This window comes from Sander vitreus, chromosome 7, assembly GCF_031162955.1.
Source record: "Sander vitreus isolate 19-12246 chromosome 7, sanVit1, whole genome shotgun sequence".
Classification (NCBI taxonomy): Eukaryota; Metazoa; Chordata; class Actinopteri; order Perciformes; family Percidae; genus Sander; species Sander vitreus.
In genome coordinates, this window is record NC_135861.1 from 6,254,791 (window position 1) to 6,271,490 (window position 16,700).

Consider the following 16,700-nt stretch of genomic DNA (forward strand, 5'->3'; position numbering starts at 1 on the left):
CCTCCTCAGTGTGACATTGTGTATCCTTTTACACAGCATAATAGCCACTGACTCTCTACCCTATACAAATGCACACTGAAACACTCCTCATGTTTACAAGCAGGCTGAAAGTGGATAATTTATCCACACACAGTGAAAGGTAATCTAACCTACGCAGGCAAATCTAATTAGGCTGGAGCCAGTAAAGTTACTTCAGCCCAGCGGAGGTGTTTATATGAGGGCTGCTCAGCTGGAGTGAAAGCAAAACTTCTATTACTGATGTTATTAGGCAGCATGTAAACACACTCACTTACCTACTCAATGGTTCCCTCATTCACTCAGTCACTCAGCCATCTATTCAACCACGGTCATCTGATACAGGCAAACAGCTCAGTGTGCTTTTGAGGCAGCGGAGGGCTCTTAAGAACTAAAAAGCTGATATCTGTGCCCTTATTTTTTGCTCCATGTTACATGTCTCTTAGCAACTTGAATATGATAATGTATATTAGTCCATATAAATTAACATACTCATTTTAAGGTAATATATGTAAATTATTTATTTCTATAGACCAATATTACATGGTATGATACAACATCAGGAAAGCAGTGTAAGCCCTGTTGAGAAAATTATACCTGAGGCCATTACAATGAGTCACATATACAGTAACACTCTCCCTAGAGGCCCCAATGGAAATGTTATACAAGTAACAAAATGTAAATGCAGAGTAACAACACAATGTGAAAAAAAATCTGCATGACCTATCCAACTCCTCTATAGTTATTATAAGGGTATGATGAAAGTGGTTTTATGATCTGGTCTCACTTGCACACATCCTCCCTCCTTCCTTCCCTCACACACTCACTCCCTCTCTCCGGTGACGCCGGAGCCTGAGGCCGGCCTCCCTCTACCGAGAGCCAATTGCGGCGCGTTGAGCAGGCGAGCCTTCATGAGCCGACCCCCTAATTTGACTGGTATAACATACCCATCTCCGATCATGTGACGGTTTAAGCGAACTACCAGCCCTATGGAGAGAGAGTGATCGCGTGTGTGTAAGCGTGTGTGTGTGTGTGTGTGTGTCTGTGTGAGAGAGGAAAAAAAAAGACCGTGATGTGGAGTTACATTGCCATTACGCACTATTACGCACTGACAGCAACTTTCAAGAGAAGAGCGCACGTCGCAGAGGAGCGGAGTTTTGGATTCCTCGCATATACAAGTGAGTCTAAGAAGGGACGCTCGTGTGATTTAATAGAGCTTTTCTATTCGTGCATGTGTGTAGTTTGTCTCTCATTGCGGAGTAACCTAGAGCGGGAAGCGTGGCTCTGTTGAGCGAATGGAGAGGAATTTGGCGTCTCAATATAGGCTACTACATAAGTGCGCTTTTAGCGACACATTTGCTTCATGCATAATACTCACAATATCTATATCACGTGTAACTATAACATTGGGACTTTTTGTGATCTGACTACCTGTCACGGTGTTAAATCCCGAGTTAACCTCCATAACTGATTATTCATGCAGCGTGGTGAGCGCATCATGCTGTCAAAGCCTCTTTGATGTTTCAGGGCGGCAGGGTTACCATAGGGCAAGTGACTCACGCCAAAGTATTCCCAAACTCTCTTCCTAAACTTTTTCCCCATGAGGTATCGCCCTGGCACGGCAGTAGTAGACCCCAGACCCCCAAGGTTATATGATTATTATTATTAGTAGTAGTAGCAGTATATGATTATAACATAAGCAACCATATCTGAGTCGACTTTTGGCATTATAGATCCCTAATTACATAACTAACTGAAGGTGGGAAACAACAGCAGTGAGACCTTATAGGACTGTTGTCTTTAACGTCCTGTGATTGTGATAGCCTAGTCAATGACGTAGTAGTAATAATATTAATAATGATAATCCGATTAATCTATTAATTTCCCCTGGACTACATGAGGTTGTGCACCCTCTTTACAGAAGAGGGCGCACCATCAGCCTCATTTTTTTTTTTTTGCTCATGCAATACACATGTAGCCTTTTAATATTTAATCATTGCATTGCATAAGGGCATCTGTTAATACCTACTATTTTTAATCCATGTAAATGTAGATCCGTTGTATTGTTTATGGCCTCTTTGCTGTATAAAAATAGACAGTAAATCCTCCACTCATCGTCCAATTTAAATCTGTTGATCTTGATGAAATATAACCCTGTTAACCACTGCCTTTACCTCTCTGGTGTACTGTACATACACCTTGGTAGTCTGCCGCACGTTTTTAGGTGAACTTTGTAGTTTTAACGAGAGACCATATCAATGTGTATGTCTCCAAAAGTTATACAACATTGCAAAAAAAAAGAAAAAAAAATTCTATCAGGCTAAGGACCACTAGAGGGAAATAAGTAGAAACACATCATAAAATGACAGCAGAACCATGTGGCTTTAATGTTAGAAGTGGTGAGAAATGGGAACCCCTGATTCCATATGGTCAGCTTGAAGTCTGAACCAGCAGCTGCAGCGTTCACACACACACACACACACACACACACACACACACACACACACACACACACACACACACACACACACAGTCTTCAAATTCCACTTCCTTCACACGTGATTGACTTTCCTTTTGAAGTGCCTGCACACCTCTTGAACCAGCAGCAGGAATGAAGACCAATTTCAGTCTTTCTGCTGGTTTATTTTTGAAAAAATAAACCTCAGGGATGGTCTTGTAAAACATTAACCCCAGATCAGACTAACCTGACTGAGTGGTTTCTGTGTTGTCATGCTGCATTTGCTGGGAGTGATGATCACTCCAGTGCACAAACCTGTTAACTGTAAAGTTAGATTTATATTATTCAAATCAACAAAGTCAGAGTAGGTCGTCTCCTTTCATACAAAAACAATGTAGTTTGGGCTGGCATGCAGTCCAACTCAAAGACAAATTTCTTCCATTGCCATAGCTGATGAACACACTGATTTGTCTTTTGCAGGAAGAAGACAGAAGTGTTTCATCAACATTTAGCCAATCTCTAGCAGAACAGATTGATCTTCAGAGCAGAGTCCAGTTGCCATTCATCCGCACAGGAATGGTGGATCACTTGCCGCTTGGTGAGGAGACCTTCCTGTGTTATACCGGCTCCCCGGGGTCTGACTACAACTGCTTCGGTCGCCACACCAGTGGTGGTGCGTTGCCGGGCATCATGGTAACTGACGCATGCATCTACGACCACCACCACCACCCTTACCAAGGGGTGACGCTCTCCTCCTCAACTCTGCTCTCGGAGGATGACCTCAGCGACTCCTCCAGCCCTCGTTCCTCCCTCTGCTCCAGCCCCGAGTCCTCGTCGCCCATGTTGTGCCACGTCCTCGGCTCCAGCTACGAAAGCAGGAGCAGCAGGAGCAGTGGGAGCTGTAGCTCCTCAGGCGGAGAGAGTCAAGACAGCCTGCTGGACCTGCTCCTCTCACATACTTCCCTCACCACCTCAATAAGCTCTAATGCCAGCAGCTCTCACTCTTCCTCTCTATCTCTATCCTCCCCACCCTCATCTGACCCTCTTTTACCCATGGGCCTGACCTGGGAGTCCAAGAGGGAGCAGCGGTTGACTCTCCTCCATCAGCAGGCCAAAGAGGACTGTTACGAGTTCCCTGTCTTCCTGGACGAGCTGCAGGATCCTGCGGCGCTCCTCTTTCAGCCCACCTTGGAGGAGATCGAGGAGTTCCTTGAAGAGAACATGGCGGTGGCAATGGAGAAAGAAGAGGATGGGAGCGATGAGGCGATGTCACCAATGCCCGAGGATGCAGAGGCGGAAAGTACGAGGACATTAGCAGGAGAACTGGTATCACAGAACTCAGATCAGACTGTGCCCGTGGCTCATTCTCCACTCTCCTCCTACACAGAGACCAAACATACACCATGTGCATTTGGCATGGACAGCTCACCATCAGCAGTGGATGTTACTAGTTCTAGTTCTACTAATAGTGTTGATGCAATCAAACAGGAGGATTGTGGTTCACCAGCAGCCTCATCAGAAGGTACCAGTGCCTCCAGTGTGCCTGTAATCCTACAAATCCAGCCCATACAGATCAAACAAGAGCCCAACCTTAGTGCCATATCAGATTCTGTCACCCAGCAAACCCAACCGCCAAAAACCCAATCCCATCCAACCCAGGCCCCGTCGGACATCAAAATCGCCCAACTCCTGGTCAACATCCAGGGGCAGACCTTTGCCTTGGTGCCTCAGCTGCTTTCCCCAACAAACCTTACTGGCTCAAGCAAAAACGGAAGCATCGTTTCGCCCAAATTTGTGCGGATCGCACCAGTGCCCATTGCTGCAAAACCCATTGGGCTTGGGGAAGGCGGGTTAGGCGGAGGCTCAACTGCAGGGGTTCTCGTTGGAGGTCAGAGGTACCAGAAGAGTGCAGTAGCAGACCTCATTAAAATGCACAAGTGCTCTTTTCCTGGCTGTAATAAGATGTACACCAAGAGCAGCCACCTAAAAGCCCATCTGAGGAGGCACACGGGGGAGAAGCCCTTCGCATGCACGTGGCCCGGCTGTGGATGGAGGTGAGCAAAACCAAGGGTCTTCTTAGAGCAGCCATTGACCGAAAAGATAAAGACAAATTAGAGCTATGTTAGAACACTCTTGCTACCTCCAGACTTGCAACCTAGAACTGAGAAGTTTAGATGAGTAAATGGAGATTAATTAATAGATTGATGGGTGAATAAAATATACAGTACATAGAGTGCAGCTAAATGTATATGCAATGCATTTTCAGTGTTAAGTGTATATATGTTTATTGAGATTACAGTAACCTGGGTTATCAACTTCCGCTGTAGACTCATATACAGACATTTGAAGATAAACGTGGATAATTGACTTTCCAAATGTGTGTAGACTTTGAAGAGATGTGTGAAATGAGTTTGTCATGCAATCAACAGTGATGAAGGTGTTCTTTATTGTGGGGTCATTACATATAAGAAGAGACTGTGACACTCTTTAGGACAGATCTTAATCCACCAAGTGCATTCGGATGGAACGGCTTTATTGTTTGTTTGTTGAACTCCTTTCTTAGGGCCAAAACATTTTGGAAGGTTTTCATCCTTTTTCACAGAAACAGAAAATAGGCAGAAGTCCTTCACATTATTACATTGAGTGTCTTTCATGTCACCACTTTAAAAGATATTGTTTTAAAGGAGAGGGAAAAGGTTTAATAAGGACATAAATGATGTGTTAAATATAGGGTTCAGGAGGTATAGTAGATAGATAGATAGATAGATAGATAGATAGATAGATAGATAGATAGATAGATAGATAATGGTTGGGAGGGAAAGGAGAAAGGGGCCATATTGAGGGAAACAAGTCTATTCATGATGGTTACAATTTTTTTCTGTTCTACATGCTGGCCCCACTATCTGTGTGTTTGTGTACCATGGTTTAAGTTTTAGATTAGATAGAACGCCTTTTGAAGTCTTCTGCAGGCAGACTTTGCCCCCCTGCCAGTTATTACACTTGTTTGCTTACTGTCTGCAACCACTTCTCACACACACACACACACACACACACACACACACACACACACACACACACACACACACACATTCATGCAGCAGAGACATGTGTGGTTATTGCAGAATCAAGTTCAAAGTTTTCACCTGGCACCCAGAATACATTTTCAAACCACAATGCTTTTTTAAAACACTCCCTTGGCTGCAAACTGGCATAATTTGCTGTTCTGTCCTATAATCATTGCCTTTATCCAGCTTTTGGATTCCACCTCTTTTGCCCAAGGATGCATATAGAGTCTTGACGTGTGTGCATGCCTGCTTGTGTGCATGTCTTTCTACACATGGACAGAGGCAGGGTTAAGTTAGGGCATCAAGGTTAAATTATGGTAAGGATTTGGGTTTAACGGTGAGGTAAGAATATGTATTAGCTTTAGGTAAGGAAAGTAATGTAAATGTGTATGAGAAGGAGTGAACCAGATAACTCTGGCCAGCCTTAGCAGACACTTTATCAGTCTCCCTGAAACAGCACTCTGTGAGGACGCTGTACTGCACCTGCAGCCACTTCAAGCCCCGCCAGTTGTGACACTTTGCGCATTATGTCTGGGCTTGTATCCAAGTATTTGTAAGCACATTACATAATATCAAGTTATTCTGGACAAAAATTAAAATGTGTCATTAGACCCTTATGCATTGTTTAAAGCTGGCTTAAGGCAAACACAATTTGGTTTTTTTCTCACATTAGATAATGAAGGAATTATGTTTTCAATGCATTTGTAGAATACACTTTTTTCCTTTTGAGAGCATTTGTAATGGCATCAAGCTTACGATGATTATGGTGCGTTTAAAGGAATATTTTGACATTTTGGGCCAAATGTTTAGCCAGGCCAAATGTTTCCCCATTTGCAGTATTTATGCTAAGCTAAACCAATGAAACCTGGCTCAAGGTACATAGCAACAGACATGAGAGTGGTAACAATCTTCTCATCTAACTCTCTGCAATACAGTGGAAAAATGGCATTTGCCAAAATGTAGAACTATTCCTTTAATTTGGCTTCTTGGATCTTGAAAGTCTACTTAACTGGGCAACTTCAAACACAAGAAGTACATGTAACTTAAAATGCTGTAACTTACACTTATACACAGAATCAGTTTTTATGTACTGCAGTCTAAAGTACAAATGTCTTGAAATACAAATGGGGACAGATAACATCACAATAGAACCAAACCACAACAGACACACAACATACAGGAATCGTAGGCTAATAGAATCATAGCAAATAACGGCACTGGCATTTATCTTTTAAAACTGGTTTCAAAGTATTTTTAGAGAGGATAAAGGTTCCAAAGATAATAATAATAATAATAATAATAATAATAATAATAATAATAATAATACCCCCAGCCCTCCCCAAACAACAGTATTTACATGACAGCAGCAATATACTGTATTATGCAGTTGCCCTTTCCTTGCTCCTCTCCCTCTTGGCCAGGAAATGAAGGTGAGCTGGGGAGTCAGGCACCTCTTACCCTCTGTAACCTCAGAATAGATCAATGTGTTTACCCCTCTGAAGTAGAGAGCAGTGGTATTTCATTGGCTAGACTCCTTCATATAACTCAGTGAAAGTTATATTTCTTACTTTGCCAAACTTTTTTTTCTTTTTTTTTAAAGGTTTTAGGGCATGTATCCGTCTCTTTCTCTCTGGCTGTAATTTATGGTTATGCTCATGTACAGATCTGGATACACAGACAAAGTCACATGTGAACACTTAAAGGAACTAATGCAGGCAACTCGGACCTGCATGGAAACTTTCATGTTAGGTTTGCGTTGGAGGGCTGAGCTCAAACCCAAACCGTTTGCTGTAAAAACACTGTGACGTGGGTGTACTCGGTAGCTGTCATCAGGGCACTGGTGTGTTGTTGTCTTTGTCAGCCGATGCATTTATCGTCACAACAAAACTATGTTGTTGGCTGGTGACAGAGCTGTCACATGTTGATTTAGCATTACATTTGGACGTATAGAGCTCAACTGACGTGTGAAGAGAGAGTAAATATCTTACTCTTAGTCAGTTATGATATGTTATTGATCCTCCTGGGAAACAGCGAGATTTGGGTCATCCAGAAAACAGCCTCTGTGGAGCTAGAAAGGATCCAGTGTCCTGCTAAAGAACAAATTGAGGAATTGAATCCAGCTCCTCTGGTTTAATGAAATCCATTTTGGAAACCAAGTCAAAAGAGGTTTTATGGTTGCTTGTGTATAGCTTTGCATGTAGGACGCAAACATCTGTTATTGATTAGTGCTGTCATGCATTAATGTGAATTCTCTTTTAACTTACACAGAGTTAAAATTGAGCCACTCGTAAATACAGTGACAATACATAAAGGGCTTTGAGCTGTCATGATAAACTAAACCAAAAGAGACAAGGAAACAAAAGATGACAGATGAACTATGTACAGTATGTGTGCTTGCCAATATCTCTGTTACTGTATCCAGGTGTGTTAACAACCTAACAGCTCCACCTTTCATGGCTATTTTCACTGTTGGCAGTTTAGTAACAAGCCAGAACAAAGCTTGAGTATGTGTTTACCACAGCACCCACACTAATATGTATACTGTGTCATGCTACACCCACGCCAAGCTGCCCCAAGGACTTAAGGTGCAAGTGAAAAACACATTCAAGTGATCAACACAAGTGCCCTCCAGCCCTTGGAGTTATGAACTCAGTGAGCTTGTCCACCATCCTTGGAACATATGGAGCAGAGAAACCTTAGAAAGTGTGATGAGGAGTGGAGGAATAAAGCAAGATAAAGCAAAAGTTAGGTGGTGGGGCTATGAGAGAAAACAGGCACATGATCTGTATCTCCCGCCCCAAAAAAAAAAAAGATTAAAAGAACAACCAGGCTGTCCATAAGACTAAATGCCTGTTCTGTTGAAAGATCCTCCCTGGTGCCTTATGTTATAGTTGGGCTGAGTCCCAGTGTGAGTCAGTAGAATAGCAGTACATGGTTTCTATCATGCCCCAGCTTGAAGCTGATATAGTACAGCTTTAGGGTGTATGTGTGCGTGTGCATGCACAAATTACCATAAGGAACAAATGTACAGTCACATAAAGTACAGAGCAGAACGAGACTGATGTGGTTTCAGATTTGTATCTTAATAATGACATGCCTCTTGGTGTAGATTTAGAAACCCTGCTAATCCATTTAACATCTGTAATATTCATATGACAGACAAGTCAACACAAAGTTATTTTGCCTGAAGGGTTTCATCCCTCGTATTTTTTTGTGTTAAATTGGCACTATTTTATAATAGTATTATATTCAGAATGGATCAAGTGGCATTTGTGGAAGAGGTCACTTAAAGTGACGAACCCAAAGAGAATTATCATCCGACTGCAGCTCATTGTTTTTGTTAGCAACAAAATGTTAGCATTCCAACACACACAAAAAAGATGGGGAACAAGGTAAATTAACCTACTTAGCACCAGCATGTTAGCATTGCCATTGTGAGCATATTAGCATAGTGACATTAGCATTTAACTCAAAGCACCGTTGAGTCTGGGTACAGTCTCACAAGGCCGCATTACTGTAGACTCTTGACGTTCAGCGCGGTCGGGGCTACTGTGCGCGGAGGGTACAACGCCTAGCTGTGCACCTCAAAGATTTTTTAACAACTCGAACACAGCGTTGCAATGATTGGCTACGGAAGAGAGGAAGTCCGTTCTTTGAGCCGCTCTGATAGCTGCTCTGACTGCAGTCAGTATGAATGACCAGACAGTTCACTGCGACCATGAGCGCCGTCCGCAGCGATCCGACCCCACTGAACGCCAGAGGCACGAAACCGGTTGTAGTCTTGTTACGTTAGTGACTGAATATCTGTACTACTTGGAGTATTATGAGCTCCTGTGATAAGAACATCACCAGGGCGTGTAGAAAGGTAAATAGAAGCAGGGCTACCACCTATAAAGTAAGCTCAGATATAGCTTTGAATTAAGCCAGATATTCTCAGGCTTTCTGTTTTACTACAGGCCAAGTCAACATGAGATGAAGGTTAAAAAGATCTCAATACCAATCAATCAACCAAATGAGTCCTTAAGTCTGAATGTTTGTTTTGAGCTTCTTAGCTTTTCAGATTACAGGTTTTATAAGCTCTGTCAGTTATCTTATTATTATTGGTCCATTAAAATGATGAATAGGCTGGTTGTGTAATCCATGTGTAGAGTGGAAATAAATGTGAGCGACATCTTTATCACTCTGTGAATTATCGCCTCCATGTCTTTAGTCAGCCACAGCTACTGTAAATGTGCCAGGAAACAAATCTGTGTTACAGATTAATCTGATTTTAACAGCTTTAGTAATATATTCAGACACACACAGATATATGTTTTGGAAGCCACCTAGGTTAAAACGGAATACTTAACTACATACATTAATACCGTTAGAAAACACTTGCACATGCATGTATACTCGCATGCATATACATTACATACATACATACATACATACTGTACATATGCATGCTTACATCCTTGAGTTTGTAACTTAATTTATGTATCTTAATTAGGCTACGTAACAAATAAGCTTACTTTAACCCAAACCTGAAAAAAAGAGATCTTTTCCTAAACCTAACCAAGTAGTTTTGTGTGAATTCACAATGTCTAAAACCATAAGTCCGACAAGGAGTTGATATGTTGTTTGCAGTCATGTTATTTCTATGATGGGCGATTCAGATGGAGGGCTGGAAAGCAAAATGGATCGGAGTAATTTTGTTAGTAATATTGACTGGAAGAAGGTTTGGTCTTTATCACAAAAGTTTCTTCTAACAAAATAATGTAAAAGAAGTGCCATTTAAGTTGATCCATAGATATTATCCAGTGAAACATTTCTTATAATAGTTAAAGACTTAGATGTAAATTGCTATTTCTGTAAGTCGTGGTGGTGATGGCGCAAACATGCCTTTGGTGTGGGAGATCTGGGTTCGATTCCCATTGCGATACATTAACCAATGTGTCCCTGAGCAAGACATTTAACCCCTAGTTGCTCCAGAGGCGCGCAACCTCTGATACATAGCAATTGTAAGTTGATTTGGATAAATGCATCAGCTAAATGACATGTAATGTAAATTAATTCCTGAAAGTTTGTTACATACGAATGTAAGTTAAGTAATCAAGGTAAAAAAGTCACAAAAGTTGACTTTCAGGACACAAACACGGATCCCCTGGGTGAAAGTCATTTGTTTGTTTGACCCAACCATCCAGCTCAACCTTGTACCCCTCGCACATACATACATACTTATGCACACATACATACATAAATAGTATACACATACATACATACTTATGCACACATACATACATAAATAGCATACACATACATACATACTTAAGCACGTACCTACATACTAAGCATGCACATGTATACTTACTCAAGCATACACATATATATACATACTCATACTTATAGTCCCTCATATTCACATACAGTCTCACGTTATAAATGCACAGGGGTGTCAGACTGGGGGTGGAAATGGGACTGAGTACCCAGGGCCCTCATGTGAGGAGGGCCCAAAAAGGTAAATGAATAATGAATAGCTGTGGATGTGGGAAGGGGACCATAAAGAATGCCTTTCTACAGCGCCCAGAATTTTCGGCTAAGCCCCTGTATATGCATGAGAGTGTGCAAGTGCTTAGTACCAGTAAATATGTATGTGCAAGTCAAGTATTTGATTTTTGCCAAGGTGGCTTCTCATATATATTCACACACACACACACACACACACACACACACACACACACACACACACACACACACACACACACTCACACACCTATATAACAGGCACTACGCTATCATCCGCTTAACCCTTCACTGCCATGAGGTCCAAGCTGACTGGAGCCCATAGAGACCAGAGCAGAGCAGGCCAGGAATAGACTGGGCTTGGATTTGCAGTACTCATGTGTTGAGCTAAATATGGGAGGGCTCTTTAACTTCACAGAGTAGACACAGGACAAAACGCATGTTCAGTGCATACATAGTGTCACACCTCTCAGATTACCCTCATATAATAGCTTGACATGGCTTTAATTGATTTGGCAGTTTGAAGCATGACTGCATCCATTATTTTTTATATAGGGAGTGCTGTATACTAACAGGTTGATTTATGCACAGAGGTGGGAGTATTTCAAAATGACAGAGAAACAGTAAATTTTTCTATTTTCTTCTCTGTGAAATGTCAGTGTTTTACATTACTGAGTGTACATTGGAAGTAATGAGTGGGTATTGTATTGTTAAAGATTCTTAATGTTTTTATTTTTATATATATATATATATATATAAATTTGATAAATCACATCCTGGGTTTCCTCCCGGCAGATTCTCCCGGTCCGACGAGCTGTCCCGACACCGCCGCTCCCACTCGGGAGTGAAACCATACCAGTGCATCGTCTGTGAAAAGAAGTTTGCCCGCAGCGATCACCTGTCCAAACACCTCAAAGTCCACCGCTTTCCACGAAGCAGCAGGACAGGACGCTCTGCAAACTGACTCTTCTGACCCCACTCTGACAGACTGACGCTAAGCGAAGGGGGGGGGGGCTGAATGGGCTGTGTGACGAAAGACAGAGGACGGGGGGGGGGTGAAAGTCCAAACACGTCCGTGCAGGACTCTTGAGCTCGTGTGTGTTTATGTCCAAATGTGTACATGTGACGTACATTCATGGTACTGTTCTAATTTATTGGGTGGTGAGGAAAAGACTGTAAAAACTAACGTAAAAACAGAAAACTGTTACTTGACACAACACCCTCACAGGTGGAATAAGCTTCTTGTATATTACAACTTTGTTTTTTTGTCTCACTCAAATCTTGTAGCTGATCTAATTTGAAGAAATATTTGCTACTCAGAGTATTTTTACACTTTGAGATGTGTGTTATTGGTATTGCTGGAGTCAAAAGCCTTATATAAATAAATAAAAAATGCATCACTAACGGGTCTGCTACTATTTAAAAAAACCCAATTTTTTTTTTTTTACGTTCCTGGAGCCAAATTATGTTTTAAAGTAAATAGCAAAAACTCATCGCTCAATGGCTTGAATTGAATTTGTTTGCCCAACAACAAGAGCTTACTGGACATTGGGAACTGTTGGGGCCTTAGTTTAATTCTTCTTCTATAGACGGCAGATTAAATGATGCATCAACATTCCTGTAGCTTTGAGTAAGTGTCTTTGTTGCCTTTGAGTCTCACTACAGGAAACAAACACTGTAGTAACCTCAAACACAAGAACAATGTTTATGTTCATGTTGAAATACTGCTCACCAACAAAGATCATGTCACTCTGCAATTTGCACTGGCTCACATGACATTTGTTGTTGTCTGCCCACACTCACTATTTTGTGTAGTTATAGTCTGACTTGATCCACTGTTCTGTAACACATTTTGGGATTTTTGTTTGTCAGAACATTTTTATGGTCTGTTTGAATCAAAACAAATTGGGGTGCAGCTGCATCCAATTTATTATCTGCGGAATATTTCCATCCAAGTTTGAAAACGTAAAAAGTATTTACGCAAATATGCCTGTTGTTCAGTCTCTCATGACTCGTATAACTCATGAGATATCACAACATTTGTTTTCTGGTTTTGTGATGCCATATCATTTATTGCTTCATGTCACTTTATTGACTTTATGTCACTGCTGTCAAAAGAAATACGTAAAATAATGCAAGATGGTAAATTCACATTGCTGAGAGGCACAAGGCAATGCTGGTGTCGGACACATTGATTCACACCAATTCACACTGATGTTGAACATACCAAACTCTTGCCTCTTCTCCTGCCAAATCAAAATCCTTTTCTTTCCCTCTTCTGTTCATAGATTCATTTCAATACAACTGAATATATATCAAATGAAATGGAATGATATACATATCACATTTAAGTGGATTTGTTTTGCACTTGTTGCCCATTTCTTGAGAATAATACAAATAACAAATTTACCCCAGACCACGGAAATAAATGTATGAAAGCGAGCCAATGTAACTTTTGCTGAATAGCAAATGGCAATTACAGGATAATAGTGCATGGTGAAACGTAGCATAACAGTAGCACAATTAGAGAAGAGAAATTCACCGTAAGATACTGGTCATACCAGAAGGACTGAGTCTACTGAATTTGAAAAGGGAGTGCTTTATTGCTTAGAAATTACACTTTTTGAATGTGCTATGTCTTCTTTCAAAAGTTATGTAGATTTGCATTAACATATGAAATATTTTGTACCTTTCTTGAAGAGGCATCAAGTGAAATGCGGCTCTCTCTTCTCTTGCCAAATCAAGTTGTGTTTCCTATTCCTTCAACAAATTAACAAAAGAAATGATGTGCATATCAAATTTAACTGGAATTTGTTTGTACTTGTTTGCCTTTTGTTGAGACTGGAATTGTTTGCCTATACAGCATCAAATAACAAATCAAAAGGAATCTTTATGAATCCCTTTCATTTACTCTGGTCTTATTACTTGTTACAGCATATTCGTCAAAGGTAAAGTGGAAATTGAGTATTTAAAAAACACTATTATCTGTCTCTGGTCTTGAACATATCAGATCTCTTGCCATGAAATGAGATGCCTTTGTCTTGTACTGTAAGGGAACAGTGACTGTTTTTTTGTCATTACACATTTACCTGTATAGATTGCTTAGTGTGCGTCATTGTGCATCTCAATTGAATTAAACCAAATGTGTCTTGGGAGGGACGCAAAATGCTCCGTTGTCAGTTGTCAGTTCCAACATGGTTTCCTGTGCCATAGAATCGAGGATCAGTTGAAAACATTCAGCATTGAAAATGTTTGAAGAAAGGAATGTTAAAGTTTGAACTGGAACAGAGTTGTTTTTGGAAGTGTTTGGTTTGGTGAAACCTACAATGATCAGCAGCTGAATGAGACGCTGTATGGAAGAAGTGTATTATCGATGTCAGGCATTCCTTCCATACAATCAGAAGAAATCATTTTCTGAATGGGTGTCATATGAGAGCCCAAGAATGTATGTAAATACTGTATATGCATCTGAAAGGAGAACTGAAATATTCTTCTAGTGATTTCTGTGATTTTGAAAGATTTTTTAAGAAAATGTAAAGAAAGAGTACATAACGTGATAATTCAAATATATAGTGACAAACTTTGCTTTTTTTGTCAGGTTTTTACAACACATTTATTACAAGGCTCATGAAATGTTTCACAATATATATCCATGGATCAGAGTTTATAATACATTTTTCCCCATGCCTTTCCTTAACATGTTCTTGTCAAGTGCAAATTCCAATGAAGCATAATGTATTTTTGAAACGTGATGGGCATGTTGTGTGCTCTGTAAACACGTTACAAAGAAAGAGTTGCTTAAAATGTTATATTTTTGCTTTTGTTCTTACGTAAAACACATTTACAATAAAAATCCCAAAACCAAAGATATGTTCTGTTGTTGTCTTAGTAGCTACTATTCAAAAGGCCAACAGTCATTCTCAGCTTTATCACACAATCATCCCTTAGTGTATTTTTTTTTTTACATTGCTGTCCTGATTTTTCCTTCACTTTGGTAGAATTCAGTTATTGTTGTTGGCTAAGGGAAAATGTTCAATTCAGGCCAGGTTGGGGAAAGATTAACCCCAGACCACTAAAAATAAATTCATTAAAGCGAGACTAACTTCAACTGAACAGCCGCAACCATTGACGCAAGTGATACTTCTTGGATGAAGTAAATCCTTAAATGTAGTGATACAAAAACATAGTAGAGCAAGGTATAGATGAGTCACAAAGTCAGCAAACTTACTCAGTAATGTGAGTTAGAGAGTAAAATCTATCTAAACATTAGCCAACATAAGCTACTGGCCATACCAGACCAAGTACGGCTAAGTGTTTCAAATTGGGCAAAAATTAGTCTTGTGGCTTATGAGTGAAACTTTGCATGTGTAAGAAATTAAATGTTCAGTCTTCTTTTAAAAGTTGCATAGACTCGCCTTAAGATGAATATAGTTCACTTATCTTAAAGGGGCACCCAGTGAAATATGGCTCTAAATGAACTCCCATTGGAAAACAATTAAACTGACAGATCTCTTGCACTACATACAGTGACCTACACTACGTGCTACAAACGATAATGTCCATATTTCAAAATAAAGACAGTACACTGTCTAATTAGAAGAGAGATCATCCGAAACCACATGGGTTGAAAACCCTAATCTCCTGTCTGACACTTCCACAACTAAGCCCCAGCACTGTGAGAATGTGTCAATGTGGCTTTACAATGACATGTAATGTACAAGAAAGCAGATGCATTTGGACTCTTTCATCAATACTACTTATATAGTGAACCCTGACTGTAAAGTGAGTCTCCCTCACATCCTTTGAAATTGGTAAACACAAAATGTGTTTGTTAAGAATGCACTTTTACACCACTAATATGACAGCAATATATTAACCAGAAACATGTGAACAACAGTACTGGAGAGGGCACTGCCCTGAACATTCAGTAAACCCCAGTGATGTAACATGTCTGGATCTTGGCAGTACAGTTCTAACTCCTCTGTTAATAGGCAACTGTTTGCTTACTTTTGAGACATATCAACTTTATAATGTGATGATGATGTATCTGAAATAATTTTACATTTAGAAAAAGTGCACTATATTCACCTTCCTCCATTTTATTTGAGTGTTTATCCACTATATAGTGCTGTCACACAAAAACAGAAAAACAAAGTGTTTCAACGGCATGTAAACTACTTTCTAACAAGTCCTCCAACCTATATGACCATATAGGTTGTTTGTTTCTACCCTCTGATACGACCCACTAGCCTGACAAGCCAGACCCACATCAAGATGTTGGGTCTGGGAACTCACCATTGACGGAGCTCAATCTGAGGGGCAGGATAAACGGTTGCCTTTCAAATTCCCTCTGCACGCAATAGGATAGAGCTACAACCAGGCAGAGCAACGAAGAAGGTAGCGAAGATAGTTGAAAGATTAAACTTTTGCCGTATCCGGTCAGAAAAACTCCGAACACATCTTTTTTTAAGAATGATTTCAGTGCCGTTCTTTGTTCTTTTCTCAAAGAAAAGCTTAACTCCAAGTATTCTAGAAGGCCGCTGTTCCCCGCCTACCAACTCTCTACACGATGTGATTGGCCTGACCAGAGTTTGGTTTTTCCAGCTCGCAAGCCAACGGAGAGTGCCTAGACCCCCTCTGGCTGCAAATTAAATTTG

At 40.6% G+C, this 16,700-nt stretch overlaps 1 protein-coding gene across 1 annotated transcript; it reads left to right on the forward strand.

Moving 5' to 3' along the window:
• Positions 1–969: 969 nt before the first annotated feature.
• LOC144520560 (Krueppel-like factor 15) lies at positions 970–14,909 on the forward strand. Its single transcript, XM_078254344.1, has 3 exons — positions 970–1,193; positions 2,954–4,527; positions 11,839–14,909. Exons 2-3 carry the CDS (start codon positions 3,050–3,052, stop codon positions 12,005–12,007), a joined length of 1,647 nt encoding a protein of 548 aa, XP_078110470.1. The 5' UTR covers positions 970–1,193; positions 2,954–3,049; the 3' UTR covers positions 12,008–14,909.
• The last annotated feature ends 1,791 nt before the right edge of the window (positions 14,910–16,700 follow it).